Source organism: Pituophis catenifer, unplaced genomic scaffold, assembly GCF_029215685.1.
Source record: "Pituophis catenifer annectens isolate HBS135680 unplaced genomic scaffold, rPitCat1.0.hap2 SCAF_2, whole genome shotgun sequence".
In the NCBI taxonomy this organism is placed as follows: domain Eukaryota; kingdom Metazoa; phylum Chordata; class Lepidosauria; order Squamata; family Colubridae; genus Pituophis; species Pituophis catenifer.
In genome coordinates this window covers 23752883-23770064 of record NW_027256882.1, presented here as the reverse complement: position 1 = coordinate 23770064, position 17182 = coordinate 23752883, and the positions used below count along the sequence as shown (strand labels likewise).

Below are 17182 nucleotides of genomic sequence, written 5' to 3'. Positions count from 1 at the left end.
ATCCTTTCTTGGATCAAAAATCGCAAAAATCATACATACATTTTCCATTTTTTGTTCGATAATTTTCTCATGCACTTTGTTATAAAATTCTAATTGTTTACTATTTGGGGCATATATTACTACTAACAGTATATTTTTAAAATCCAATTTTAGCTCTATCATCACTATTCTACTCTCGGTATCCACATATCTTATAGTACTATCTATTCCTTCCTTGACATATACCACTACTCCTCTTTTTTTTCCTTCTGCCAATGATGAGTATACTGTACCTAATTTCTTATATTGTATATATTTTATATCTTGTTTTCTTATGTGTACCTCCTGAAGGCACACTATATCTAATTCTTGTTTCACAATTTTTTTAAAAAATATAGTTTCGTTTGGATGGCGAGTTGAGTCAATTTACATTTACTGATAAAATTTTTAAGAGTTCTTTCCATTTTTTACTGACTTTCCTGCTGTTTCTTCTTTGTTTCTTCCAGTTCTTTTTTTTGCCCCTCGTTTGCATTCCTCCTTCCTCTTGTGTCTCTCCTTCACCTTCTTTTCCTCCTGGGGGGGGGTTCACGTTCCCGCCTCTGTTTTTCTTTAATATTCCTTCCTCCCTCTTCTCTATTATCGTTTACTGCCTCGCTGCTCGTCATTTGGTCATATAATTCCCTTGCCTTACTTTGCGAGTCCACCTTTATTTTCTTTCCCTGCCACGTTACTAACATCCCTTCCGGCGGCGTCCATCTAAAGGGTATGTATCTTCTATTTAACAATGTGGCCAAGAACCAATAGTAGCAACGTATGACCAGAAAGCCATTCTAAGTGATGGTCCTAAGACGAAGACTTCCTGTTCTCTGCAAAACATTATATCTACTCCGCACATAAGTTACTAATATGGCTTTGTGAGCAAAATATCCTCATACTCCCAACACTTGTGCCCTTTTGCCTCATTGTGTTCTCTCTGATGGTATTTAAGGCTGCTTCAGTAGGGAAAACATTTTTCCTCACATCAAATATTTGTACGATTTCCCTTCTGTCACTGTGTGAAGTTCCTGGTAAATGTTAACATCAGAATGTTTTTTTAAAAGAGGGTTTCCAACATTTTTCACAGCTGAAAAGATTTATCTCTGCTATGGACTTTCTGGTGCTTTTTTAGCTTTGATTTACTATGAAAAGGTTTCTCGCACTCTGCATACTTGTGAAGCTACTCTCCTGTGTGATTTCGGGTCTGCATTTGAAGTGTTGAACGATAGGCAAAACATTTCCCACACTCCAGACATTTAGATGGGTTTTCCCCAGTGTGGATTCGCTGATGCTTCACAAGAGTATCTCTCCGAGAAAAACATTTTCCACACTCCAGACATTTATAAGGTTTTTCTCCAGTGTGGATTCGCTGATGTATCACAAGATTATTTTTCCGAGAAAAACATTTATCGCACTCTGAGCATTTGTGGGGTTTCTCCCCTGTATGGATTCGGCTGTGATTTCTAAGGGAAGATGGTTCAGCAAATGATCTCCCACAATCTAAACATTTGTAGTTTTTTTCCCCCGTGTGAATTTTCACATGACGTCTAAGGGCTGACGAGGTACGATAAAATCTTCCACATTCATTGCATTGATGTGGCTTCTCCCCTGTGTGGGTTTTATGATGTCTCCAAAGGTCTCCCTTTTGAGTGAAACATTTTCCACATTCAACGCATCTGTATGGCTTCTCTCCTGTGTGGAGCCTTTGATGCGTTCCAAGGTGTTGTTTTTGGGAAAAGCATTTCCCACACTCCCCACATTTGTAGGGTTTCTCCCCTGTGTGGATTCTCTGATGAATTTGAAACTCTCCTGGCAAAAAAAACTTTTTCCCACACTCCCCACATCTATACGGTTTCTCCTCTTTGTGCCTTTTCTGGTGTCTCCGAAATTCAGAAGAAACCGCAAATCGTTTCTCACATACTGGGCATTCATAGGGTCTCTCTCCGGTGTGAAGTTTTTGATGTCGCTCCAGGTTTGATTTCGAGGTAAAACATTTCCTACATTCGAGGCACTTTTCGTTTTTCTCCCCTCTGTGTGTTTTCTCATGACTCCGAAGAGATGAACTCTGGATGAAACATTTTCCACACTCAAAGCACTTGTAAGATTTGATTCCTGCATGAACCTTCTCATGGAGCCAAAGACTTGAGTTCTGAGAAAAGCTCTTCCCACATTCCCAACACCTGTAAGGTTTCTCCCCTGTGTGAATTCTCTCGTGGTTTCTGAGAGTGGCTTTTTCACGGAAAAATTTCCCACATTCCAGACATCGATAAGGTTTCTCTTCAGTGTGGGTTTTCTGATGTCTAAGAAGTCCTGACTTTTTACCAAAGCGTAAGTCACATTCCTCACATTTGTAGGTTTTTACTGTTGGGGGCCTTCTGAGATCTTTCGTGTGTTTTCCAGAGAAGGATTTCTTACCCTCTAAACCTTTACTGGATCCACTTCCCACATGGACCTTCCTGTGGGTCAAAAGGAGGGACCGGCGAGCAAATGATTTCCCACACTCCCCACATTTGCAGGGTTTCTCCTCTTTGTGCTTCTTCTGGTGACTCCGAAGTTGAGAAGAACCCACAAATCGTTTCTCACATTCTGGGCATTCATAGGGTCTCTCTCCGGTGTGAAGTCTCTGATGTTGAATTAGGGTTGACTTGTCAGCAAAACATTTCCCACATTCTGGGCACTTTTCGTTTTTCTCCCCTGTGTGTCTTTTCTCATGTCTCTGAAGTGATGAACTCTGGGTGAAACATTTTCCACACTCAAAGCATTTGTAAGGTTTGATTCCTGCATGGCTCTTCCCATGGCGCCTAAAACTTGACTTCTGAGAAAAGCTCTTGCTACATTCCCAACAGTTGTAAGGTTTCTCTCCTGTGTGGATTCTCTCATGGTTTCTAAGAGTGGCTTTTTCACGGAAAGAATTCCCACATTCCAGACATTGATAAGGTTTCTCTCCAGTGTGGATTTTCAGATGTGTACGAAGGCTTGACTTGAGACCAAAGCGTAAGTCACATTCCTCACATTTGTAGGTTTTTAGTGTTGGGGGCCTTCTGAGGTCTTTGGCGTCTTTTCCAGAGAAGGATTTCTCGCCCTCCAAACCTTCACTGGATCCACTTCCCACATGGACCTTCCTGTGGGTCAAAAGGTGGGACTGGAGAGTAAAGGATTTCCCAAACTCTAAGCATTCATGGGATTTTTTGTCGTTTTGTGGAGTGCTGCTTGTGTCTGACGGGGCATCCAAAGGTTTCCCAGGCTCCATCCTTTCTGGCGGAAGCTGCCTTGGGCTGATTTTCTAATATTTGTTGATAGTTGACTTGCAAGGTAGATCTAGTTTTATCTGCTGTTGGAAGGAAAAAGAAGCAGTGAAAAATATTTCCTTTCCAGAAATGTAGAGAGTCACAAAATCTCCAGGAGGAAAACATATGTTGTTGTGGTCATTAAGTGATTTTTGGGGGTCGTTAAGTGAAGCAAGGCGCAGGGAAGAAATGGAGGGGTGCCTGAAGGGGGTGGGAGACACCCTGGAAGTCCAGCACAGGCCACGCCTGAATTTGGAGAGCTGCAGTGGGGTGAAAAGCTGCAGCCGCCCCCAAAAGCCTCAGTCGCCCCATCTGGGCCCTGCAATGGGGCAGAAATGCCAAGATGGTGCCTTAAGTGGAGGCCTGGGGCCTTCAGCCATTTCAGCCAGTGCCACTGACCCCAGGCCTGGACTTCAGCCCAGTGTCACCGGTGCCCCCCAGAAATGTGGCCTTAATCCCCAGACCGGTGGCCCTTGCAGCCTTGCGCCATTCTGCAACCCGCAATGTTCCATTCCGTTTCTAAGCAACGTCTCCCAAAGCATCTCTAAGCCTAAGTCAAATACGGACTGTGCTTGGACTCCAATGGCCTCCCCAGCCCTCTGCCCCCCTCCTCCCTGAGACAAAGTTATGCTTCTTACTTGGGACTTCATCCACTCAATGACCAGTGAAATCATTACGCTAATTGAGCAAACACATCATGCGATACCTCACATAATGACCACTATGCTAAACGATTGAGATTCCAATTCCATTTTTAGTCATACGTCGAGGACTACCGACAGGCAACCCAAAAGATTAAGGCATCACAGAAGCCGAAGAGGAGGAAAGAGAGTTGAGGTTAGTGCGAGCGACCCATCTTTTCTTCCCTTTTCTTGCCCTTTCTGCTTATTCCACTTATGAGCTCCATCCCATCATGGCTAGTTGATCCTGGCTTCCTCGTGACACGTTTCCTCCCCCTGCATTGATCCGTTTCACAGCTCAGTCTCTTCCTCTTGGGAAGACCATGCAACTCTCCTTCGTGCTCTTTATTTATTTCCTGTTTAAAATTATTTGCCACCCATCTCACCGAGGGGCTACTCCAGGGGTCTTATCAAAGTAATGAAATGATGAGCAATGGCATAAACAATGAAAGTACAGTAATGTCAAATGAAAAATGGATGGTGGGTGAAGCAGTGAGTGTGGGTGGAAATATTGGTCATTAAGTGATTTTTTGGGGTCGTTAAGTGAAGGACGACGCAGGGAAGAATTGGAGGGGTGCCTGAAGGGGAGTCACCACGAGAAAGGGTTGGCAAAACAGCTGGCTCAGTTCAAATTGGATATGGCCGGAAGGAGGCACAGCAGAAGCACCTCACTGAGGACTAGGAGCATAGACTTTCCAAGCAGAGGGAAGACCTGCAGGAGTGCAAGGGCAGGTACAGGTTCCTGGAGACATCAGGCTGAGATGGTCAGCCAGTTCCAGGCCATGAGGCAGTCCCAGTCGAACAAGGCCCTCCAGCGGCACTTCCCTCCAGCCTTCGTCCAAAGCCCTGCACCAGGAGGCTGAAGCAGACCCCAAATTGGAATTTCTGCCCCCCTCCAACCCGCACAAAAAGACCCCAAAGGGGGGAGACTCTCTGCAGAAACACAAACGTTCCATGCACATATCCAGCCCAGGGGCCATAGTTCAAGGACCCCTGAATTAGTGCAATATAAAAAAATGCAAATAATTTTTCTGCAGACCACCAAAATTTTCTCACAGACCACCAGTTGGTGACCGCTGTACTAATCTGTAACCCCAAGTGCATTATGGGACAAGGCCTAAACAGGAACAATCTGCACACATTACGGCTAAAAACGCATCGCTGAAACAAGACCCAGTTTGGGCTGAGAGAACATTTCCCCCTGAAAGAACCAGATGAAGGCTGGGCAGGGCAGCCCCACCTCCACTTGAGTCCCCAGGCAGCCTCTTTTGGCTTCAGGGCTGCCTCCCCCCCCCCCCGGCCGATGTGACTCCCCCACTCTGTGGCCACCTCCAACTCCACCAAGAGTGGCTTCTTACAACTAATATAGATCAAACAAATTTCGCCTTCACTCTACACCTTTGCAGAAAAACCCAATTTTATTGCATTGCCACATAAAGATTTTTTAAAAAGCTTATTTTCCAGACCAAATTTCATTGACTCACCTTTAAAGTTACAGCCAAGAGGTCTCTGGGTCACCTCTCTGAGTCAAGGCCAAGGTTGACCCTCACTGCCCACCGGTTTGATTTCTCCTTAACCAATTGGCTCTTTGACCAGGAAGCTGCTTCTCCAGCTGGGCCAAGATTCCCAAATTTTCTAGGATGGAGTCCCTGCCAAAATGTTGCGTGTTCTGATCCAAGAACGCTTCTTTCTCCTCTCTGGAGTTCACGGCCAGATCCTCGCTGGTCTCCTGCAAAGAGAAATGAAAAAGGCTCAGATGCCGAGAGTAACGCTGAGCTTAATCTATAAATGACCTGGACGAGGAAGGAAAAAATAGGATTGTTTGCTGAGGATACAAGATAAAAGGAGATAGAATTGAGATTCAAGAAGATCTTGATGGGCCAAAATGGAAGAAACCAGCAGGATGAAGTCCAACAGGGAGCAACAAATAGTTGTGAGTAGAAAACTCAAAGGAAGACAACCGAAATCAGAAAAGGGATCCTGTTTCCTGCTGTTTTTGGAGGCTGCAAGGCCATCAGAATTCCAGGCTTCCTGGGACCCAATGCTACTTTGGACAGGCATTTTAAAATCATGTACCGTAAGGCAACCTTGTGGCCATCAGTTTGTTCTAAGAGCCGCTCACAAGACCAGCCTCAAAACTTCCTTAGAGTTTGTGCTTTCTAAAACATCCACCAAGAAGGGGCTGTCACACTGATAGGAGTTTGAAAGGTCTTCAAAATTTAAAATTGTAAGAGGAAGTTGCTGCAAGAGGATTGAAGATAAAACAAAGCGAACTGAAAAACAGGAAAGACAAAACTAAAACGGAAGAAGAGAAAAACCTCTACTGTTCAAAGAATCGACCAAATAACTAGGAACTTGAAAACAAGCTAAAAGAGCATGGGCAAGAGACTATTGAATATTGACTCACCTTGCATAGATTGTCTGCTCATTCAAATTCACATGTCATGCATGATTTAGCATGTTTGGGGAGGGAAGCAGGAAATATGTAGAAGATGGTCGGTGAGAATGGAACCTCATAGTATCTCAGCCAATGGGGAAAGAGATGGAGGGATGGGCGGCCATTTTGAAAGCTTCTCCCCGTTTATGGCAATAAAAGAAATGAAAAGTCTTCAGTGTCTCTTGGTTGGTTCTTGGTCAGGCACGTTTGCCACTGGTTGAGATGGAAAGCAGCCAGGAGGACATCACAGACCCAAAGCTACTTTGGACAGGCGTTTTCCACTTATGCCAGGCAACCTTCTGGCCATCAGCTTCTTCTAGGAGCCGCTCACAAGACCAGCCTCACAACTTCCTTAGAGTTTGTGCTTTCTAAAACATCCACCGTGGAGGCGATGCCACATCCAGGACTCCCCATTGCAATGAGGTCGGTCAGTCTGTGTTAATTCCACATTGCGTATCTCAAGACACCTTTTAAAGCTCCGTTTACTCCAGTTTTCCAACTGCGCTTGAGGGAAACGGATCTTCAGAGGCTTCCTGTTCAAACGGACCACACAGAGACTTCCTGCAAGTAACCTCCCCTAAAGCTTCTTCCCCGATCCATCCGGATCCCCCCGGGGAGCCTTGGTCAGGCGAAGAGGGGGCAGATCCACCCCGGGGATTAGAGAGAGACTTTTCTGAAAGCCACTTCGCCACAGCTCCTTCTAGGATCCCCCCGGATCCCCCAGGGAAGCTTTGGTCGGGAGAGGAGGGGGCAGAAATCCAGCCAGGAAACCTCCGCCGTTCCTCCGATGGGCGTCGGGGTCGAGGGTTCCTCTGCCCATGGAAAGAGTGTCCCCTGCACGGTGGAAGCGGGGCTGCCCTCCTCCTGCTCCAGGGTGTCTGTGTTGCAATATTTTGAGGATCAGACTCAATAAATAATTCAGGAACAAAGTATTCAAACAAAGTACTATTTATTTACAATAGGCATTCTATATTCTCTGAATGATCACAGATAGAAGCAAAGAAGGAGGTGCATACATCCCCTTTTATACCAATAAGGCGGAGTAAAGGATGGGAGTGGTTACATATGATTATATTAAGGAAGGAAGAATAAATTAACCCCTGATACCCTGTGTATGTACATTTTCCCCATTTGAAAATAAGGCATTTACTTGTGACAAATCCCCCTCTAAATGCCGATTCGATATACAACAATAATTACATTCAGATTCAGAACAATATAACACTTGTAGTTTTGAGGTTAAATATTTATGTTGTTTAGATTGCAAAGGCTTAGTCAATATATCAGCTATCTGTTCTGAAGTTTCGCAATGAATGGCCTTAATGAATCCATCTTGAGACAATTGCCTTACATGTTTGAATTTGATATCTATATGTCTGGACCTTTGACCAATGGCATCAGATCTAGATATCTCTATAGCAGCTTTATTATCTTCATGTATAATAAATGGTAATGAAGGATTTTTCCAAACATCTGATAACAAATCATTAAACCATACTAAATTATTTGAGGCTTTAGACAAACAGACATATTCTGCCTCAGTTGTTGATGTGGCTACTAAATCTTGTTTCCCAGTATACCAGTAGACTGGACAATCGTTAAGGAAGAATACATAACCTGAGGTGCTTTTTCTGCACTTAGTATCACCTGCCCAATCTGCATCAGCGTAACAAGTGAGAATGGGTTCTTTAACATTATTAAAGTAAGCAGAAATCTATGCTATGCTTTAAATATCTTAATATTCGTTTAATAGCTTCCCAATGATACGTTAGTGGCTTACTAACATATCTGGATAACAGATTAAGGGGTAAAGCAATATCAGGTCTAGTCCAATTAGATATATACAAAAGGGAACCAATAACCGATCTATAAAGTGTGTTATCTTTAAATTCAGGGGATGATTCATCCATGTTTCTTAGAAAATCAGTTTGCATTGGAGTATCACAAGGTTTAGCATCATTTAAATTACATTTATTTAGAAGTTCTATAATTTTGTCTTTCTGAGATAATTTAAATCCTTTTTTTGTCTTACTGATTTGAACTCCAAGATATTTATTTACTTTCCCCAGTGATTTCAAAGAAAAATGTTCATTTAGTTTTGTTACAAATATATCTCTTTTTTCTTTATGTTTACCAATATATAAAATGTCATCCACATAAATTAATACGAATTCCAATGAATCACCTTCCTTTTTAACAAAGAAACAGTTGTCTGCAGTTGTGGCATTAAAATTTATGGTTTTGAGTACATTGACCAAACATTCATACCAACGTTTGCCGGATTGCTTTAATCCGTATAAACTTTTGTTTAATAACCAAGTTTCATTTTTGTTTGTGTATTGGCTGTGAGGTGCTCTCACATATATCTCTTTATCAAGTTTTGCATGTAAATATGCAGTTTGTATATCATATTGAAAAACATCAAGATTAAGTGCAGATGCAATAACCAAAGCAGTTTTAACACTCTCAGTTCTTACAGTGGGAGAGTATGTGTCAGTGTAATCCTCAGGATATTTTTGAGCGTAACCTTGTGCGACTAGTCTAGCTTTATATAATGTGTTGCCTTCCTCCAAATTTTTAATTTTAAATATCCATCTGGTACCTATAATTGTTTTGTCTTTAGGTGCAGAAGTTGGTGTGAATACATTTAATTCTCGCAAGCTGTCCATTTCTTTGGCCATGGCTAATTCCCACTTTTTTCTTTCTTCAGTGGGGAGTTTTAATACTTCCTCGTATGTGTTGGGTATTGATGTTTCATTGTTCATGCACATTATGTAATCTTTATATTTACTTGGTACTTGATTTGTGTTACATCTAATTGTCTTTTTTGGTATGCTGTCGTTATCGTGTAAGTATCTTGCTTCCTTTTTGGTTAATGAATCTGTTTTTATTCTGGTGTGACTATTTGTCCATGTTTTATTCTCGTTTTCATGTATGTTGTGGTTATGTTCTTCTCTCTCTATTTTATCTTGATGTTTAATGTCTGTTTTTGTAATTCGAAATATCTCATTAAGATGTATCTTAGACCAATTGGCCTGTTCATGAAATACAGCTGTTCTAGAAATTATGAATTTGTTGTTATTATCAATAAATCTGTATCCTTTTGTGCCTGTTTCGTATCCCATGAATCTAAGTCTTCTGGATACGTTATCTCCTTTACGTCTTAATTGTTTTGGTATGTGTACATCCGCTGTAACTCCAAATATGTGCATGTGTGATATTTTAGGTTTTCTATTATACATTAGTTCATATGGTGTTTTATTTATGATGCTGGACCAAGTTCTGTTTTGAGTGTAATTTGAATATAATAAGGCTTCTGACCAGAATTGTTTTCCTAAGCCAGCATCTTCTAATGTACATCTAATCATGGTTTGTAGTGTCGAGTTTTTTCGTTCTATCACTCCATTTTGGAATGCAGAGAAAGGGCTAGATGTGAAGTGTAACATTCCTTTATCCTTTAGCCATTGAGAGAATTCTTTTGACATGAATTCAGATCCCCTATCTGTCATGATTTGTTTTATTTTAATATTGTGTTGTGTTTCTACACGTTTATGAAACTCTTTTGGAAAGTTTCATCTTTGTGTTTCAAAGTATAGACAAACCCGTAACGACTATAGTCATCTACAATAGTTAGGAAATATCGTTTTTTATATGTGATTGATGGGGTTAATGGACCAACTAGATCCATATGTACCAGATCAAAAATGTGGTCAGATGACCTTGTTGCCCTTTTTGGTTTGGGATTAGTTCTGAGTTTTGAGGATTTACATACTGAACATTCCAAATAATTTTTACAATTTTTTATCTTAACACCTTCAGCATGTTCAATCATTTTTTGTATTACAGGAAAACTAGCATGTCCTAATTTTCTATGTAATATATGTGCACATTCATCATGAATTGGTTTCCCAATGGTGGGTTTCTTGTTATTGAGTGTATCACTAGTGGATGTGTTTTTGTGGTCATGGTTTGTTTCATGTTCCTCATTATCACTATTACTGTTATCTTCATTTTTTATGCTAGTGTTATCTTCTGTGTTTGAATCAATAATATGTAGCCATTTTTCTTCTGTGATTAAATAAGGCAGGCCCCCTTTGATAACCACACTACCCAGATTTGTTTTGTTTTTCTCTAGGATTGCTTTTCCTTTTGAGAATACTATGTTTATGTCAGAATCTCTGCTTAGTTTTATTGCACTAAGTATGTTGTGAGGTATTTCTGGTATTAATAATACCCCCTCTATTTTCCCTAGACCAGGTAAATTTACACTTCCTCTTCCAATAACTTGGACATTTTCTTGATTGGCTAATTTTATTACAAATTTATCTTCTATAAATGAAGATAGTATTTTCTTGTCATGTGTTGTGTGATTGGTTGCTCCAGAATCAATGAGCCAAGCATTATTACTTGACTTTTGTATGTTAGTTATGTTATGTTTATCTAATCCATTTAATGATCCAGATTTTCTATCTCTTGAATTATCTCTGCCCCCTCTATGCTCTCTAAAGTTTGGTGAGTTTCTATATCTATATCTATCAATAGATGATTGTCTGTTATGATATCTGCTTCTATAGTCATGTTTTTCTCTTTCTCTAAGAAATTTAGGACAATCTCTTCTACAGTGTTCTTTGGATCCACAATTATAACATTCAATTGATTCTCGATGTTCCTCTTGGAATACTACTCTCTTCGTCTGTCTATGTTCTGTGTGTGTACTATAGCGGCTTCTTCTCAGATTATCTTCAGCTATTAGCTTATTTGATAAGTTTTCTATAGATAGGTATCCCAAATTAATTGTGTCTAAATGTGATATGTAGTTATCCCATGATGAGTCTAATGAATTGAGGATAACACTTTTCATTGTTTGATCTGATATTATTTCTCCCCTTAAATGTAGCTCTGCTCTGATTTTGTTTAGTGATATTAAGTGTTCACTTATAGTGGTCCCAGATTTTATCCTGGCTGAGAAGAAATCTTTAGACATTCTTGTTGTGGTTGCTACGCTTTCACTATGAAACAGTTTAAACATGCAATGAATTATTTCTGAGACAGTGAGATTATGCTTAATACTATGATGCATAGCGGGAGATATACTAGATATTAATAAGTAGAATGCTCTGTGATGCAGGCAGTCCAATTTTAGAGTCCAAGGTTTTTTGGGAGGGTTAGTTATGAAAAATAATAAATTTTCTTTTAGAAAAACAACCTGAAGTTGTTGACACCATTCTTGTAAATTAATGCCATCTATTCTCAGCTTTGGGAAATCATTAGGCAAGTCCCCAATATTGTTTGTTTCATTACTTACAACTGGAGGTTGTCCATGATCTTGTAGATGTTGGTAGTTGCAGAATGGTGTGGGTATGCTCGCAATGAGTCTGAATGGTTCTCTTTGTTCTTCATGTCTTCCGTAGTTGTCTGTGTGTGTTTGCGCATGCGCGTTGCTCATTTCACTTCTGTAGCTGTCGGGAGAGGTTCTCATCGCTGTAGCTCCCTCGTAGATCTCTTCCTCCGATGACTCGGTCTCCGGTTCGACCTTGGGTGTCCAGGAGATGGCCGGCGCTCGCTTCCTTTCGCTGAAGCTATCCTGGTTGAAGTCTCTGGCTCCCGGAAGCGTCTGCGGCGTGGGGGAGTATTTGCAAGGTCCTCTGGGTTCAGGCGCTGGTATTTTCGCCGTCCGGATGGAAGCGGGTGAATTCTGAGAAGTTTGCTTGCTTGCTTGTCTTTTCTTTATTTTTTGTTCAGCAGCTTCTGTTGATTTTTTTGTAATTTTTAAATTTGGGCCAAATGTTGCGAACAGCGTTCTCATGGCTGATTTTATTTTTAGTTCAGTAGAGGTTTCTTCGATGTCTGTATCAGATTCTTCTGAAGAATAGAGTTTTTCTTTTTTATCCTTCACACTGTGTATGGCTTTTCGCGCCAGAGATTTTGAATCCTGTTTTCTGATTGGCTCTGCTTCGCGCATCTTAGTGGTCGGTTGAAACCAAGATGGCTGCCATTCAAAATTTTGTGCGGGACCGTTAGTCTTTCTTTTCGTTATATTTTCATCTATAGGTAATTCGCTCACCATTTTTAGGTCTTTAGATTCAGCTGTTACGATGTGGTTTTCTCTCGCTGCTCCGCTGTCTTTTATGTTGTTTTGGAGGTTCGCGGTGAGTTTCAGTAATTTCAGTATCTCTGATTTGAGAGCGTTGTTTTCTACCTTGTTCACTTCTTGGTTGTCAGGTTCATCGGTTACCTCTTTGTTGTCTGAAGTGTAGTTTTCAGATTCTTCTGTCATCTTATTTGTAGACTCATCGATCATTTCTTGATCTGTTTCCATTTCTTTATTGTGTGCCCTGGTGATGGGTCTTTCTCTTTTGTTTCTGGGGTTTTCTTTCTTTGGCATGTTTATTTTTATTGAGTCATTTAACCATCCTCTGCTACCAGCTTGTTGCAATATTTTGAGGATCAGACTCAATAAATAATTCAGGAACAAAGTATTCAAACAAAGTACTATTTATTTACAATAGGCATTCTATATTCTCTGAATGATCACAGATAGAAGCAAAGAAGGAGGTGCATACATCCCCTTTTATACCAATAAGGCGGAGTAAAGGATGGGAGTGGTTACATATGAATATATTAAGGAAGGAAGAATAAATTAACCCCTGATACCCTGTGTATGTACATTTTCCCCATTTGAGAATAAGGCATTTACTTGTGACAGTCTGGGAGAGCTTGTATGACGCCCCTTGGAGGGTTTTCTCTTGAGGAGCTCCGTGGAAAGGGCCAGGAACCTTCAGTTCCCTTTTTGGGGTTTCTTTCCTTTTTTGGGGGTTCCTTCCTAACTGGATAATAAATATTTTGAAACTTGCTTTTGAACATGCGAATGCGGATTGTCAATCTGTTCTCAAGCCATTAGTCTCTAACCCGGCCTCCACTCTGGCGGATTTTCTTAAAGCTTGCCGTGTTATCGGCACCCAAACCTACCAGATGGATGCATTGGCCGCAGCCCTAAAAAAGGGGAACCAACCTCGAGGCACTTGTTTCAATTGTGGAAAACCTGGCCATTTCAAAAAACAGTGCCACGCCCCGGGTGGCGGCGCTGCCCGCCCCCTACCTAATTTCAGTGCCAAACCAAAGACGGTATGCCCTAAATGTAAAAAGGGCTACCATTGGGCCAATCAATGTCGACCTGTCACGAGTGTTTCCAGGATTGCTGTGGCTATCTGCCTACTCACAAACAGTATGGTTTTAATCAAGCCATCTGCTGTTGGCAATTACCTGCAAGCCTTCCCCGCCCTGGATAATTGCAGGTTAACTCCCTATATAAGCAAGGACCTTTTGCTTGCTACTCGGGCCTAGTCTAATCTAGGCCTAAATGCACTGCTCCTGCAGGAAGCTTGGTGCAACGCCGCAGATGGGAGAAGAATGCAGATAAGGACTCCAGACGTCGTTACAGACTCCCACGGATGCTTGCCTTTTGCTGTTTTATAGCACGCAAGCTATCATCGGGACTGCTGTTGCTGGACCTTCTTCCTCCCACAAGCTTCAAGCAATGTTTGCTGTTTGAACTGTTTTTACTTCAGGTGACTTTCAGCTGTGAAGCTCGTGCTGCTCCCACCATGATGGCCTTGATGATGTATCGACGCCGAAGCTGCTTACCTTCATGCTAGCTTTATTCTTTTGTGAACTGTTTCGGTATTGTGGAGAGGGATCTAGGGAGATAGCCTTGCCTCACATACCCAGATAAGACTTTGTTTTTAATGTGTTTTCTTAAAGACATACTGCTTTTTAAATGTTTTAAAGTAAATTATATTTTTACACAAGACGCCTCTGTCAGAATCATTTCAGTCTCAGTGTGTTTACTCATGAGCTGGTTCACGGTCCGGGGTACCCCTCAACCCCATTTCGTCACAATTGGTAGCAGAGGATGGTTTAACGAACTTACGCTCATGTGGTAACGCGCTAGACTGAATGTCTGCAGTTGAATAGATGTTGACTAGGGCAGCAGCAGCAGCAAAAAGTATGAAGTCACAAACTGGACTGTCTGGGGCTCAGGCCAAAAATGTTTTGGCTGAAAAACCCCAAACTCTAATTGATTTAGAGAATAGTGGAGCTGTAAGTTTTGGAGCAGAGGCCTCAACTTCTGAAGGGCCTAAGATAGTGAATAAACCATCATCACCTATAGAAGTAGAGACTGGAAGAACGCCACTTCAGGTCTTGAAAACAAATACAGAGGTGGATGATGAGTTTAGGAAGGCAATCCTTCAGTTTTTAGGTTTGCCCACAGTAAGTCAGAACCCGATTGCTGATTCTAGTGAATTATTAAAGAATCCAGCCGTGAAAGAAAAGAAGATCGAAGTCCTAGAAAACACCAGATTGGTAAGAGACTTTCAATCTTCTCCTAAAACCCCCACCTCAGACCATAAGTGGAGAATGGGGGATAACAGACTGCCTGATTCGAATGTTCCTGCTTCTTTGTTAAACCAGCATGGCCAAGTTGATATTGCGCCACCTGCTGCTGAAGCCATCATAGATCAGGCTATAAAGACTTTAGCTCCCTTGATGACATCAGTGACTTCTGCTAAAAATTTAACAGACTCTCATGTTGAGCGTAAGGTTGCAAGTGTGATAGAAACTTTGGCAACCATTTTAGGCGATGGTTTGCAGGCGCCATCGGCCCAACAAATAGTAGCTGCACATACCAAAGCACCCCTGATGTCTGCGACTAATTCAGCGCACGCCACGAGTGGGATATATCCATCCGTGACGACATCGACATCCAGGACGGTTCCGGAGGCTACCTCAACTGAAGATAGGAATTTGGGAGCACGTCCAAAAATTCCTAGGGATGTGCACCAGAGAGGACCCTCGAGTTTTTGTGATCAAACCAGGATGAGCTTTGCATCTGCACAACCTGAAGTTTTAATCCCTCCCATTGGGGAGGAACGATCGTCAGAATGCCTGATGGAAGACACTGTGCTGTGTGCTTCCATTCCAATGCCTTATTGCCCGTTCCAGGATGGACCACATTTTGAACATCAATTAATGTCTGTTTCCATGTTTAATAATGTACAGGTCCTTCCTCCTAATTTTAAAAGTTTAAGTGTGGGTGGAGGAAATTTTAAGGAATGGGTTAAAAGTATTCAAGTAATTTTAATGAAAGAAAATGCTTTACCGTTGTTGTTAAAACCCCCACCTAGACCATGGTCCTTAGAAGTTGATATTTTACATCATAAGGCCTTTTGTATTTTATTGATGTCTATTGACCCTGCATTATATCCCAGTATACCTTGTAACCTGACCATAACAGAAGTTTGGGTGAAACTGCATAAGCTATTTTGTTCAAAAAGCTCCCATGTTACAAACAGAGTTTATAGGGAGTTCTATTCCGCAAGGTTGAAGGCGGGAGTAGATATTAATGAACACTTATGTGAGTTAAACAAGTTAAGGCAGGAATTGATGTTGAGGGGGGAAACAGTGTCTGAACAAACCCTCATTACTGTTATACTCAATTCCCTTGATCCTAGCTGGGATAATTTTATATCGCAATTGGATAATGTTGGTTGTAATAACTTATCTTTAGAAGTGTTATCTGGCAGATTGATTGCAGAAGATAACTTGCGAAAATGCAGGGCGGCTTTTCATAAAAAGGAAAAACCTTTAAGAAGGCCCGATAGTTCAGATAGAGCATATGCTATCGGAGAATGCTTCAATTGTGGTTCAAAAGAACATTATAGAAGGGATTGCCCACAAAATGTGAATACTAGGGCATGTTCAAAGGCACCTTCTGATAATAAATGTAAAAGGAGGCCATTGCCTCCTGGTAGAAAGCCAAGTGGAGATGTTCCTAACCACAGAAGGGGTAAAAAGCCAAATGGAGGCAATGAAGGGAACAATCCCAGGTTTAATGATAGCTCTGTAGGTATAGTGGAAACTACTGAGTCAGAGCTTACAAGGGAACAGCGAGAGCAACTATGGTTAATGGACAGTGGAGCCAGCAACCATGTTGTCAGTGACCGAAGGTTGTTTGTTAATATGAGAAGGCATCAATCCATGGTCAAAGTTGCAAACGGTAAAAAGGTGAATGTTGTTGGCATTGGAGATGTTTATATCCCTGGGATAGGGGAGATTCACGGAGCATTGTATGTACCAGAGATAGATCATAATCTGCTAAGCCTGATGAGGATATGTGAGAACCCTAGAATGGAGATTCTGTTCTCAGGAGGAACAGCTGTGATCAAAAACAACAAATGTGTGATTGGGGAGGTTTTGAAGATAGGTGGCTTGCCTTATTATTCCCCCAATGCGAATGCTGAGTCCTGCAGTGATAGCAATTATACTATCTCATTTGGTAGTAACAATGAATCACAGTTAGAACTAGGTGATGAGGATCAAGACTTTCACCAGAGGAAGCCTTGTAAAGACAAATGTAAAGTTAATAAAAAGTCTTTAAATTTTAACTTAGAGTCAGATAATAGGGAACCTGAAAATGCTAATGCAATTGCTATAGGTGAGCCGTTGCACAATGAATGTGCTCACTTGATGCATCGCAGGCTAGGTCACGTGAGTTTTCCTATAGTGAAGAAGGTAACCGAACACTCAAGGGGAACCAAGATCAATGACTGTAACACATTCCTAGACTGTTCAATTTGTAGGAGTGCAAAGTTGAAGGCGAAATCTGCGCCCGAGAAGTCTCAGAGGTACTCTGAACACCCGTTTCAGCTCGTCCACATGGATTTGGTGGGTCCATTCGCACCTTCCGTGGGTAAGAGACGGTA

At 41.5% G+C, this 17182-nt stretch overlaps 1 protein-coding gene across 1 annotated transcript; it reads right to left on the bottom strand.

Annotated features, from left to right (window-relative positions):
- Window positions 1-1177: 1177 nt before the first annotated feature.
- On the bottom strand, window positions 1178-5563 carry LOC139311853 (zinc finger protein 850-like). Its single transcript, XM_070936378.1, has 4 exons — window positions 5467-5563; window positions 2455-3346; window positions 1261-2376; window positions 1178-1179 (listed from the first exon to the last, which is right to left on the bottom strand). Coding segments are annotated over exons 2-4 (1929 nt in total). The 5' UTR covers window positions 3266-3346; window positions 5467-5563.
- Window positions 5564-17182: the final 11619 nt, after the last annotated feature.